We start from the raw sequence: 12,041 nt of genomic DNA, 5'->3' as shown, positions 1-12,041 counted from the left end.
AACAGTTAACTGTTTACCTGCGCAAATTAGGCAAAATCTGATGTATCAAAAAAGTACTGAAATACAATTCATTCTATCAGTAAATCGGCATTCTCTTTTGCGTAATGGTAGATTAATGCAATAGGTTTTGTTGAGATGCTCGGCATTTTCTCGAGTTTATTCAGTTTAAATAGAGTTTGATATTGCTGACGGAAATATGTAGGAATAAACATGTATATATATATATGATTACAAAAAATAAATTGTGTTCTTTATTTGTTATAGTGCATGTTTCTTGTGTTTAATTGTTTACAATTTCTATTTACTTACCATATTTAAGTGTTAAGCTTCGAATTATAAGCAAGATACATAGATTTGCTCACAATTCTATGTTTGTACACAGATCTTAAAAACTAAAGATTAAAAAAGTATAAAAAAAATTGTCAATATTTATTAAGAAAATTTTCAAAGTCTGTTCTTCCAGAAACCAACTTTAACAACTTATTGTATTGTAAACTTAACCTTTCTTCGTCATTATTACTCCTACTGTACATGTGATCCTTGACTGTGTTTGTGTACATTTGTATAAACTGATTTTGAACTTCAAATACCAGTGAACTGGTCTTGAGTGAATAAAAGAATTGAAAATCTTAGGCCATTCTTTTTTTTCCATTTTAAATGCTGAATAGGAAATACCAAGTTAAAAATCTTAAGTTGAATGTAATAAACTCATGGGAACAAAATATGACTCAAACCTAGGCGAACTGTGAGCTCTGTATCTTGCTTATAATTCTACGATTGACGCTGAAATTTTGGTTGAACATTAGAAATTCTATATGAATTAGAGTATGTTAAATACTTGTACAAACAAAATAAATAATGGTCTTCTGTATATACCTACTCTCTGGGGCCCCCTCTTTATACAATAAATAATGTGAAATCTACATCAATTTTGATAGTTTTTCAGACATGGGTAAATAAAAACGACATCTTTACAACAGTTTCCATAGTTCTGACACATTTCTGTTGCGGGGATAAAGTAATTATTGCTATTCCTAAGAAGTTATCACATCGGAAAATTATCCTGGTTTGTACGCCAAGCAAATAACACTCATTTAATTATAATGGAGAAGACAAATAAATTTTTTGAATGTTTTTAATTTGAGGATTGAGCACATTGAGGTACAATTTTCTTCTTCACATCTATACATGTAGGATTTTTAAAATAAAAAACAATAACTATTATATTTTCTTTTTAAAAATACAATAACTAGTAAGTAGTTGATGAAAAAAATGTACCTATATGCTTTCATATATTTTGATCGCCTTACAAAGTGGGGGGGGGGGGGCAGAACGAAAATATAGGGAATTGGAAGTTAACAACTTAACAGTGTACTCCTACCAAATGTTTAGTTTTATATCTTGCGAAGGGTTTTCTTATTTTTGTAAAAAAAAAATAGCATTTCATGAAGGTACAATGTCAAAGATTACGTGTATGCAAAAATAAGTGTAAAATTCGAATACTTTACAATATTTATTTTTTGTTATTCTACCGAGGGACCATACGGCACAATATCTTTTGAACGCCCATTGTTGCTCAGGTGAGCGATGTGGCCCCATGGGCCTCTTGTTTAGCTCACCTGAGCTGAAAGCTCAAGTGAGCTATTCTGATCACATTTTGTCCGTCGTCCGTCTGTCCGTCCGTCTGTCCGTCCGTCCGTCTGTCCGTCTGTCCGTCTGTAAACTTTTTACATTTTGAACTTCTTCTCTAAAACCGCTTATCCAATTTCAACCAAATTTGGCACAAAGCATCCTTATTGGAGGGCAAATATAAATTGCAGAAATAAAAGTCCGATCTGTATTCAAAGCGGAGAAAACCTTGAAACTGTAGAAAAAGGGGGGTGCATTTTTAAAAATCTTCTTCTCAAGAACTACCGAGGCAAATTCAACGTAGTTTAGCATAAATTATCCTTATGGGTAGGAAAATATAAATGCAAAAATTAAGAGGTAATTTTGTTTCTAATCTGAGTTATTACGAAAATAATAATAAAGGAAAGGCGTGTTTCAATCAGTTTAATAGCTTCGGGTTCGGCATACGGTAAAATGATTCCGTACTTCTAAAACGAGGTTCTTTGTTTAAAGCAGCCATGACATTATACGAAAAAGGGTCGATCTGACTATGATGAATTTGCTTGTTGTGCAACAGTTCGCGTATGAAGGGAAATTTTTAAACATGCAAAATATATTGGTGCCGATTTTGTGAAGTAAATTGAGGCTAAATATTTCAATGCGTTGACAGTTTTCACACATGACGTTGGTGTTAGCTTGTTCTGATTTTCGTTTCGTTTTCATTATTTATGCTTTGTAACCTGGAAACTATCGTCTGTATTTCGTGATTTTTACGTATCAAATCAAACAGAGACTTCGGTAAATCAAACAGTTAACTGTTTTCCTGCGCAAATTAAGCAAAATCTGATGTAGGGGTACTGAAATACAATTCATTCTATCGGTAATTCTGCATTATCTTTTGCGTAATGGTAGATTAATGCAATAGCCTGAATAGGTTTTGTTGAGATGCTCGGCATTTTTCTCGAGTTTATTCAGTTTAAATAGAGTTTGATATCGCTGACGGAAATATGTAGGTATATACATGTATATATATGATTCATTTCGAAAAAATAAATTGTGTTCTTTATTTGTTTTACATGTAGTGCATGTTTCTTGTGTTTAATTGTTTACAATTTCTATTTACTAACCATATTTGAGTGTTAAGCTTCGAATTATAAGCAAGATACATAGATTTGCTCACAATTCTATGTTTGTACACAGATCTTAAAAACTAAAGATTAAAAAAAGTAAAAAAAAAATGTCAATATTTATTAAGAAAATTTTCAAGTCTGTTCTTCCAGAAACCAAATTTAACAACTTACTGTATTGTAAACTTAACCTTTTTAGCTCACCTGAGGGTGGGGCCACCATGGGGGGTCGAAGTTTAACATAGGAATATATAGAGTAAATCTTTAAAAATCTTCTTCTCAGAAACTAATCAGCCAGGAAAGCTGAACCTTGTGTGAAAGCATCATCAGGTAATGTAGATACACATTTGTGAAAATCATGACCCCCGGAGGTAGGGTGGGGCCACAATGAAGGATCGAAGTTTTACATAGGAATATATAGAGTAAATCTATAAAAATCTTCTTCTCAGAAACTAATCGGCCAGACACTTGACACTTGTGTGGAAGCATTCTCAGGTAGTGTAGATTCAAAGTTGTGAAAATTATGACCCCCGGGGGTAGGGTGGGGCCACAATGGGGGGTCAAAGTTTAACATATGAATGTATAAAGTAAATCTTAAAAAATCTTCTTCTCAGAAACTAATCGGCCAGGAAAGCTGACACTTGTGTGGAAGGATCCTCAGGTGGTGTCAATTCAAAGTTGTGAAAATCATGACCCCTGGGGTACGGTGGGGTCACAATGGTTGGTCGAAGTTTTACATAGGAATATATAGGGTAAATCTTTAAAGATCTTCTTCTCAGAAACTAATCGGCCAGGAAAGCTGACACTTGTGTGGAAGCATTCTCAGGTGGTGTCGATTCAAAGTTGTGAAAATCATGACCCCTGGGGTACGGTGGGGTCACAATGGTTGGTCGAAGGTTTACATAGGAATATATAGAGTAAATCTTTAAAGATCTTCTTCTCAGAAACTAATCGGCCAGGAAAGCTGAAACTTGTGTGAAAGCATCCTCAGGTAGTGTAGATTCATAGTTGTGAAAATCATGACCCCCGGGGGTAGGGTGGGGCCACAATGGGGGATCGAAGTTTAACATAGGAATATATAGAGTAAATCTTAAAAAATCTTCTTCTCAGAAACCAATCAGCCAGGAAAGCTGACACTTGTGTGGATGCATCCTCAGGTAGTGTAAATTCAAAGTTGTGAAAATCATGACCTCCGGGGGTAGGGTGGGGCCACAATGGGAGATCGAAGTTTAACATAGGAATATTTAGAGTAAATCTTTAAAAATCTTCTTCTCAGAAACTAATCAGCTGGCAATGCTGAAACTTGTTCGGAAGCATCCTCCGGTAGTGTAGATTCAAAGTTGTGAAAATAATAACCCCTTGGGGTAGAATGGGGCCACAATGGGAGGTCGATGTTTTACATAGGAATACACAGAGTAAATCTTTAAAAATCTTCTTCTCAGAAACTAATCAGCCAGGAAAGCTGAAACTTGTGTGAAAGCATCCTCAGGTAGTGTAGGTTCAAAGTTGTGAAAATCATGATCCCCAGGGGTAGGGTGGGGCCACAATGGGGGGTCAAAGTTTAACAAAGGAATATATAGGGTAAATCTTTAAAAATCTTCTCAGAAACTAATCAGCCAGATGATTCTTTATAATTGTTAAGACTTTGGCCCCAGGACAATTCTTTGGCCTCCCGAGAAGGTTCAGAGTTTGATGTACATTTATATCCCATATATAAACTATTGTTAAGGATCTTTTGGAGAACTGCAATACTCAACATATGATATGACTATAAAATCATCCTGTTAGAAAAGGGACTAATGATTATAAACATAAGAATATCCATGGGAAAATGGATTTTATTTATACAGGATCTACATGTATTATTGTACATTGTCCAGATAGTTTGTATTATGACTCCATTAAGCTGATTTTATCATACCTATTGTTCCTCAGGTGAGTGATGTGGCCCATGGGCCTCTTGTTATGATGTGATTCACAGGTATGATGGTTTTGAGGACCCGTCAGGTGTGATAGAGAAGTTTCACTATGGCACCCACTACTCCAATGCCCCAGGGGTCATGCATTATATGATCAGGATGGAGCCGTTCACCACGCTACACATACAGCTACAGAGCAACAGGTAATGACTAGAGGTCTCCACATTGGAAAACTACCTGACATACTAGTAAAGATTTCTGTATGTTAATTTTTCTCTATGTTTAAAAAGAAGACTGATTTTTAATGTAAATTTATTTCAGATGTTATGGAATTCAGATGCAAATGTAATACAAGCACACTGTACTTAATAATGTAATGTGTTCTTTTATCTCTGTCCCTGTAGATTTGATGTAGCTGACCGCCAGTTCCACTCTATTCCTGCAACATGGCAGTCCCTAATGGACAATCCAAATGATGTCAAAGAACTAATCCCAGAATTCTTCTACCTCTCCGAGTTCCTTGTCAATGCAAACGGTTTGTAAAACTGCTATCTGCCATATCATTAGCTATATCATTAGCAATTAATCATTGATATTTTTCTCATGAATAAACAAGAGTTAGCTTCTTAACACTCATTGTCCTCATAGTCTTAGATGCTTGTAATGAACATTACCATTGTATCAGTTTTTGAATTGAAACACAAGTTAGAATGAATAAAACTGTAAAAACTCTCTGGATATTTGCTTCGTCAGACTTTGACCTTGGGAAGCTACAGGCCTGTAAGGAGCGCGTCAATCATGTGGTCCTCCCCCGCTGGGCCAAGTCGCCGGAGGACTTCATCCATAAACACAGGAAAGCCCTCGAGTCCGAGTACGTGTCAGAAAATATACACAACTGGATCGACCTGATCTTCGGATACAAACAGAAAGGCCCTGCTGCTGTGGAGGCCCTCAATGTTTTCTATTACTGTACCTATGAAGGTGAGATCAGATTGTATTTAACATGCAGGGGTCAAAATCATCCTTCAGTAGAACTTTGCTTAATGTTTTGTGTAGTATGATGTATAAGCATCCTGACTGAACTTTGAGACACAAATTAGAATGCATCAATGGCTTGCAAAATTACGGGATTAATAGTATACTGTACATTTAAAAGTACTTTACTAACCAATTTAACACAACTGATAATCAGATATAACGTTGAGAAATTTTGTGAAGACCCTTTTCTATATTAGAGAAAGAAATGACTGAGAATGTAGCGGAAAATAATTTTTTTGTAGTAGAGGATGCATCTGATGATGATGATGATGGTAAACCAAGCAAAACAAATATTATATATCACATACGCCATCATTTATTGCTTATATTTTTATCTTTCAAATGAAGTGTATGGTTTACTGTATATTCCTAATTAAACGCGAGGAATTTTAAAATATCCACGTAAAATCGCGAGAGGCATCTTTCACGGATTTAAAAATATGGCTATTATTTTTCTTAGAGTTGAGAACTATAAGAAATAGCGATAAAAATTCCGCGTTCGAGATTTTATATTCTCGCGATTTGATACAAAACAGTGGGATCGCGGAATTAAGTACTCGCGAAATTTAAGGAATTTACAGTACTTGAATTTGATTGGTTTTGGAAAAACAAATTCAGGAAATATTTTTCTGAAACCCATACACGTATATATCTGAAACCAAAAACAGAGAAATAATGTTGAAAAACAAACAAAAGAAACAAGTTGCATGAAAAGTGTATCACTAAATTTTATGCTTTTCTATTATGCATACAACATTAAGAAAACTGTACTTTGTAATCCTATTTGGGCAATAAAAGGTAATATTATTAAAAGAAAAATATTCAAAATCGCTGTTGAATTTTTAATGATTAAGCAAATTAAACACTTCTCATACAATTTTGTTGAAATTGCAATTCAACTTTATCAATTACTGGCGTCTTTATATACTATGTTTTAGTTGGCATGATATTAATTCTACACTTATAGTCTATAGTCTGTCCTAAGTAACTGTTTCCATCATGTTTTGGCGATTCTTAATGAAAATAAACATAACTGTGTATTAAGCACAATTGAAATTGATTAAAGGGGGAAAATCCAAAGATTTTACCAAGAGAAACTCACAGGAATGAAAAAAAAGTTTGTACAGAGATTTATATTGGGAAATGTTTACATCTCTTATCATTCAGAAGTAGAGATATATAAAACGATTTTTTAACGTTAACATGTTGGGACTTTTCATGTAGTTTGCAATGCAAAATCCTCATAGACTTTTTATTTTTGGATGTGTATTAAAATGTGAGGCTATAGAGGGGGTGTTTCAAAACAGAATATTTGGACATTTTTCATTTTACTAAATGAATGTAGTTTGGGCAACAAAGGTATTTATGATTATCAAAAAATTATGCAAAAAAGGGTGGAAGCAGAAACTTGGGACAGAGTATAAAATATCCAATATTCTGATGCCTCTGGTGGACATGTTTCTGTTATTAATGTGACACTTTTAAGGATTCCTCTCTTTTTTCCCCCGGTACATGATTTGATATTGCCTGGATAAAGCAGTAATTGGAGGGATGATCTTGTTATAGGAGCGGTGGATCTGGATGCAGTGAAGGATGAGAAAGAGAGGAAGGCCATTGAGGGGATGATCAACAACTTTGGGCAGACCCCCTGTCAGCTTCTGAAGGTATGCCTCTCTCTCTAAATAAGAACTGCTTCTGTATTTTCTGTAAGAGATAGGCTAACTAATGCTCATCATTTTAAACATATGTTATGCCACCTCTTGGTGCAAAAGAAGAGGGCTTAAGTAGGTAGTCCAATTCTTAGTACATGTATGTACATAACATAGTTAAAAATTGATACTCATCTATTAGATAATTATGTATTTACTAAAATCAATGAATATCAAATGAGTGACATAGTTGCAATCAGATACGAGCAGATAACTATATTTGATAAACATTATTCCAATGTTAACATTAAATGGCATAGTAACTTTTACTTCCAAACTTCACTAAAAGGCTGTTTAGTTTCATGTTCAAGAATTCAACTTTAACCTTGAGGATTATACATTGTATTACAAATATGAATTTATCATAGGTAAAGTAAAGATTTAATATACAAAAATTATGCATGTAAATGCAAATTGACAAGTACTATGTTTTAAAATGGAAAGAAAGATCAGCAAGTATCACTTTTAACCTTGATTACAGGAACCCCACCCCAAAAGGATGACGATGGATGAGGTGGTAGCCAGGGCCGTCAAGGCTGACCGCCCCCTCAGTGTGTTCGATTTTCTCCATCAGCTCAAGGTCTTCTTTGTGGAGGTAAGTGTTTTCTAGATATGTGTTGTGTATATTTACCTGATAACTGTTGCACAGCCAGGACATCAGTATTGATTCTGTGATCTTTTTCTGGACAGGTTTCCCAGGAGACAGATCCTTTAGTGTACATTTCGGTCCCTAGAAGTCAGGCCAGATCTATTATACAGCATGGAATGGCTGATACTATGGTAAAGAAATAGAATTATTAACAACCCATATTATTGATAATTAGTTGCTGAAGACTTTATTGATATAGGTTCAGCTACTAAAGATGCCCTCTTTTTTCCTCATTTTCCTAAAAAATAACATCTACCTTATCTCTGCTATGAATTTCTAGGTGACAATCTCAGAGGGAGGGATCATTGGACTCCACGGCTGGCTTCCCTATGATAAGTCAATCTCCAACTACTTCACTTTCGAAAAAGATCCAGCTTTAAGTAACCCGAAGTAAGCATTATATATATATATATATATATATATATATATATATATATATATATATTTTAACCTAACAGATCTGATGAGTGAGAAATTTGTGCAAACATTATATGTGAATTTAATAAAATAAATGTCACCATTTTTATTTCCTGCAGAAGTAAGAGAAGGATGCCCTGTCCATTCTCCCCGAGCCTGAAGGTCGATTCAAAGTTATTCACAGTATCCCATGATGCCAAGCTGCTGTTCAGTGTAGGTCACTGGGATAACAGTCTACAGGTGTATCACCTGGGAAAGGGCAAAAAGGTCAACCACGTCATACAACACACAGGTACATTGTACTTTCAAATTGTTTATTGTATTTTCATCCTTTAATTGTTCCGATCCATTTATCAGAGCAAGTAAAGTGTGCATGAAAGATCATATTGTTTCTAGTTAAAGAACTTTGAAATAAGAAGAAATAGGCTTAATATATACATGTATAAAATTAAGATAGTTCGTTTACTTATGACCTTGACTCTTGAGAGACTTTTAGATATAGCCTTGACCTTATCAATACTTCCTGTTTAGCTGTGGTGACATGCCTGGCCCTGGATCACTGTGGTCGACAGCTGATCACTGGTTCCGCGGACACTTCCTGTATCGTGTGGGAGGTTATCATGCAGGTAAACAGTAAACTTCAACACATTGTTCACTTATATACAGTTCATGATTATTGCCATTGAAAAACATTGAAACTGTATTTCATTTAAGACATGCTGATGTTCAAATGTTGAGAACATGCCAGTGAAATGTTCAGTATAAACATTGTATTTACAAATTTGGTAAAAAGTCAAAACATCTGGATTGTAGGGAGGAATTAGTAGCAGTGTGAACAATAGGAGACTCCAGACCTTGTACGGACATGACGCAGAAATAACTGCAGTCCAGATTTCTGTAGAACTGGACACTGCAGTGTCGGCCTCCAAGGTAAGCTGAGACTTGGTACAGCATTCAGTAGTTAAATTCACAGATCATTGATTTTATAAATACTTATATAATAAGTATAATTATATATATTTACGATGAAAAAAGATGTAGTATTAAAAAATGTCACAAGACCTTATCAGTTACAGTTTATTACCATTATTTTTAACTTTGAAGTTTTAATGCTTTTCTGTAAAACTTTATTTCTAATATATGTTGAGTACATTTTCAGCATAGATCTACAAATACTTGGTTTTATTTTCCAGGATGGCACTGTGATTATACACACAGTTCGTAGGGGACTCTATATGAGGACCCTACGACCACCGTGCACCATGGGATACACCCTAAATATTCCTCATATGGTAATGGATGACATGGGTCGAATTGTTCTATATTGTCATGAGACACTGCCAATAGAACCTAAGGTATGATCAAGCTCTGTCATTCATGTGTTTCTTAACAGTTTTTTTCATCCCATACTTTTGTAAAACTTACTTCATGTAACTAGTACAAGGGAATAATTTTGAAGTTATTTTATGAAAATGGAGAATTTTCTTGTTTCATCTTCAAAAAAGATTTTTGTTATAGGCAGACTTGTTTTGAAATCTTAAAATTTTCAGCAATCTTGTTTTATGATTTTGATGTGATTTATAGGAGAGATTTTCCCTCCATCTTTATTCGATCAACGGACAACACTTATGCACAGAGAGGGTGAACCATGGACTGGGTCATGTGATCAATGTTGGCGATCACCTGGTGACAGGGGACAGTCAGGGACAGCTCTGTATCTGGGAAACGTTTGGGTAAGAGTCTTCATGTAGCGTGATTATACAATTAGTTGCCATGTTTATTATACATGACAAATTAGTATTACAGCAATGTCAGGTAAACCCATCATTAAAGATAATATATAAAGTTCATTTCAAGTACAACAGCAAGAGAACTGTACTTAACCAAAGGATACAAGATTTCAGAAATATTCTTCACGTATTTGATAGATTAGCATTTACCAGTAGAAATAGAACTGAGCTATTAGATGGATTTTGCTATTTATGATTACAATATGAGAGTCTATTTTACATTTGAATTTTGATATTATATATTTTTATATTATTAATATCAACATGTACATTAGCGATGTAATAGTCATTGATACATGAATGTTGTTTCCCCACAGATTGCGACAGCTGACGGTCCTTCCTCTACACGTGCCGGTCCACTCCCTCGCCATCACTACCAGCAACAGCCACATCTTCGCTGGTCTCCGAGACGGGAAGCTGATCATCATAGGTGTGAAAAATCGCTCCGAAATACGATGAAGGAGATGCCATCCATGGGGTTTAAAACTGAACAGATCTTTTATAAAAAGAAGTCATGAAAAAAAAACAATCTGGATGCCTTAACTATGTTTGTACATGTACACATGTAATGATAAAGCATTTACTTTCACCTCCAAGGTGACTGATTTGATATTTAAAACAAACAATGTTTATTCTTTGTTGTATTCTTTGTTGTATTTGGATTTCACTACAACATTATTATCTTTATGCCAATTATAACGCTGGGGGTACACACGGTTTATGTCAATTTTTAATAATTGCTTTTTTGATGGGAGACTTTTTGGTATATTTTTTTTCCAACAACACAAACAAATTGAGATTTTTATCTGTTGTACTCAATTGAATGTGATATGTTTGCCAAATTGGAAGATTCAAAGGTGATTTATCTGTTAGTGACCATTTTCTTATCATGCACAACATATATTTATATTCAAGATAATGACAGTTTAATCGGACAACAATGAATTGTTGTGACATATCTGTATTGATATACTCTAATTATTATATTTATTTTATTTATTAATTGTATTTTGATGTTGTTGTTATATATATACACAATGCCTTGTCTCCTCAGATTTTTTAAAATATTTTATATTCACTGTTATTGGTAGCAGTATTTTACAGCCTTTAAATGTGGTTGGTGCTAGGAATTCCAAACTCAGCCAAACACTTTAAGCATTTGAATTATAACAGTTTATGAAAAAGTGATTTGAAATTTTATCTATTTTTGTTTGACAGTGTTTAACTCAGACAATGTTGAGATGTGGTACAACTTTAAATGCAATAAAGATTTTTCCCTGATACACACAAGTTGATTTTATTATCAAATATTCTTTCTGTGAATTATCAGATTGATGGTTTAGAAATATACTTATGGTGTTCAAAAATATCCCATACAGCTAACGGTCTTTTTTCCCACCCAAGATTGACAAAACAATTGCTATTTCCCCCCAAAAATATGATTTGGATAAAAAATTCTTTAAGGAAATCTTGTTTTTAATAGAATTTCCCCCATTCCACAATCATGCAGTTTTTCCCATTGAAACTATCTTGCCTACTGGAGTAGATTTACCACTTTTACAGGTTTAGCATTTATCGTAAAATACATTCAAACATGAAGCAGTCCAGCACTGCTGTATCTTAAAACTCTAACAGTTGGACTCCTTTCTTATCAGAAACCGGTTTTGTGTACCTTTGGCCACCGCACCTATACATTCATTTATTTAAAAAGTCTCATTCCTGCACCTTTATTGACTCAAGGGAAAGATTGGTTTGTTTTGAAGCAAAGAAACACAAACTAAAAA

At 34.4% G+C, this 12,041-nt stretch overlaps 1 protein-coding gene across 4 annotated transcripts in view; it reads left to right on the top strand.

Annotated features, from left to right (window-relative positions):
* Positions 1-11,540, top strand: part of LOC128192612 (neurobeachin-like protein 1) — a 33,966-nt gene extending 22,426 nt beyond the window's left edge. For 3 of the 4 annotated variants that reach the window (XM_052865426.1, XM_052865425.1, XM_052865424.1), the window contains 13 exons: positions 4,717-4,857; positions 5,059-5,189; positions 5,408-5,635; positions 7,259-7,356; positions 7,883-7,996; positions 8,092-8,181; positions 8,331-8,440; positions 8,587-8,759; positions 8,999-9,093; positions 9,281-9,397; positions 9,661-9,822; positions 10,052-10,200; positions 10,575-11,540. In XM_052865426.1, coding sequence (XP_052721386.1) covers positions 4,717-4,857; positions 5,059-5,189; positions 5,408-5,635; positions 7,259-7,356; positions 7,883-7,996; positions 8,092-8,181; positions 8,331-8,440; positions 8,587-8,759; positions 8,999-9,093; positions 9,281-9,397; positions 9,661-9,822; positions 10,052-10,200; positions 10,575-10,716 — 1,750 coding nt within the window. In that variant the 3' untranslated portion in view covers positions 10,717-11,540. Of the gene's footprint in view, positions 1-4,716; positions 4,858-5,058; positions 5,190-5,407; positions 5,636-5,934; positions 6,076-7,258; positions 7,357-7,882; positions 7,997-8,091; positions 8,182-8,330; positions 8,441-8,586; positions 8,760-8,998; positions 9,094-9,280; positions 9,398-9,660; positions 9,823-10,051; positions 10,201-10,574 lie in introns of those variants that run through there. The other variant, XM_052865427.1, reaches the window with a different exon arrangement.
* Positions 11,541-12,041: the final 501 nt, after the last annotated feature.

This window comes from Crassostrea angulata, chromosome 7, assembly GCF_025612915.1.
Source record: "Crassostrea angulata isolate pt1a10 chromosome 7, ASM2561291v2, whole genome shotgun sequence".
Lineage (NCBI taxonomy): Eukaryota > Metazoa > Mollusca > Bivalvia > Ostreida > Ostreidae > Magallana > Magallana angulata.
Note: the sequence above shows the minus strand (reverse complement) of the source record. Positions and strands in the feature narration are given on the sequence as shown.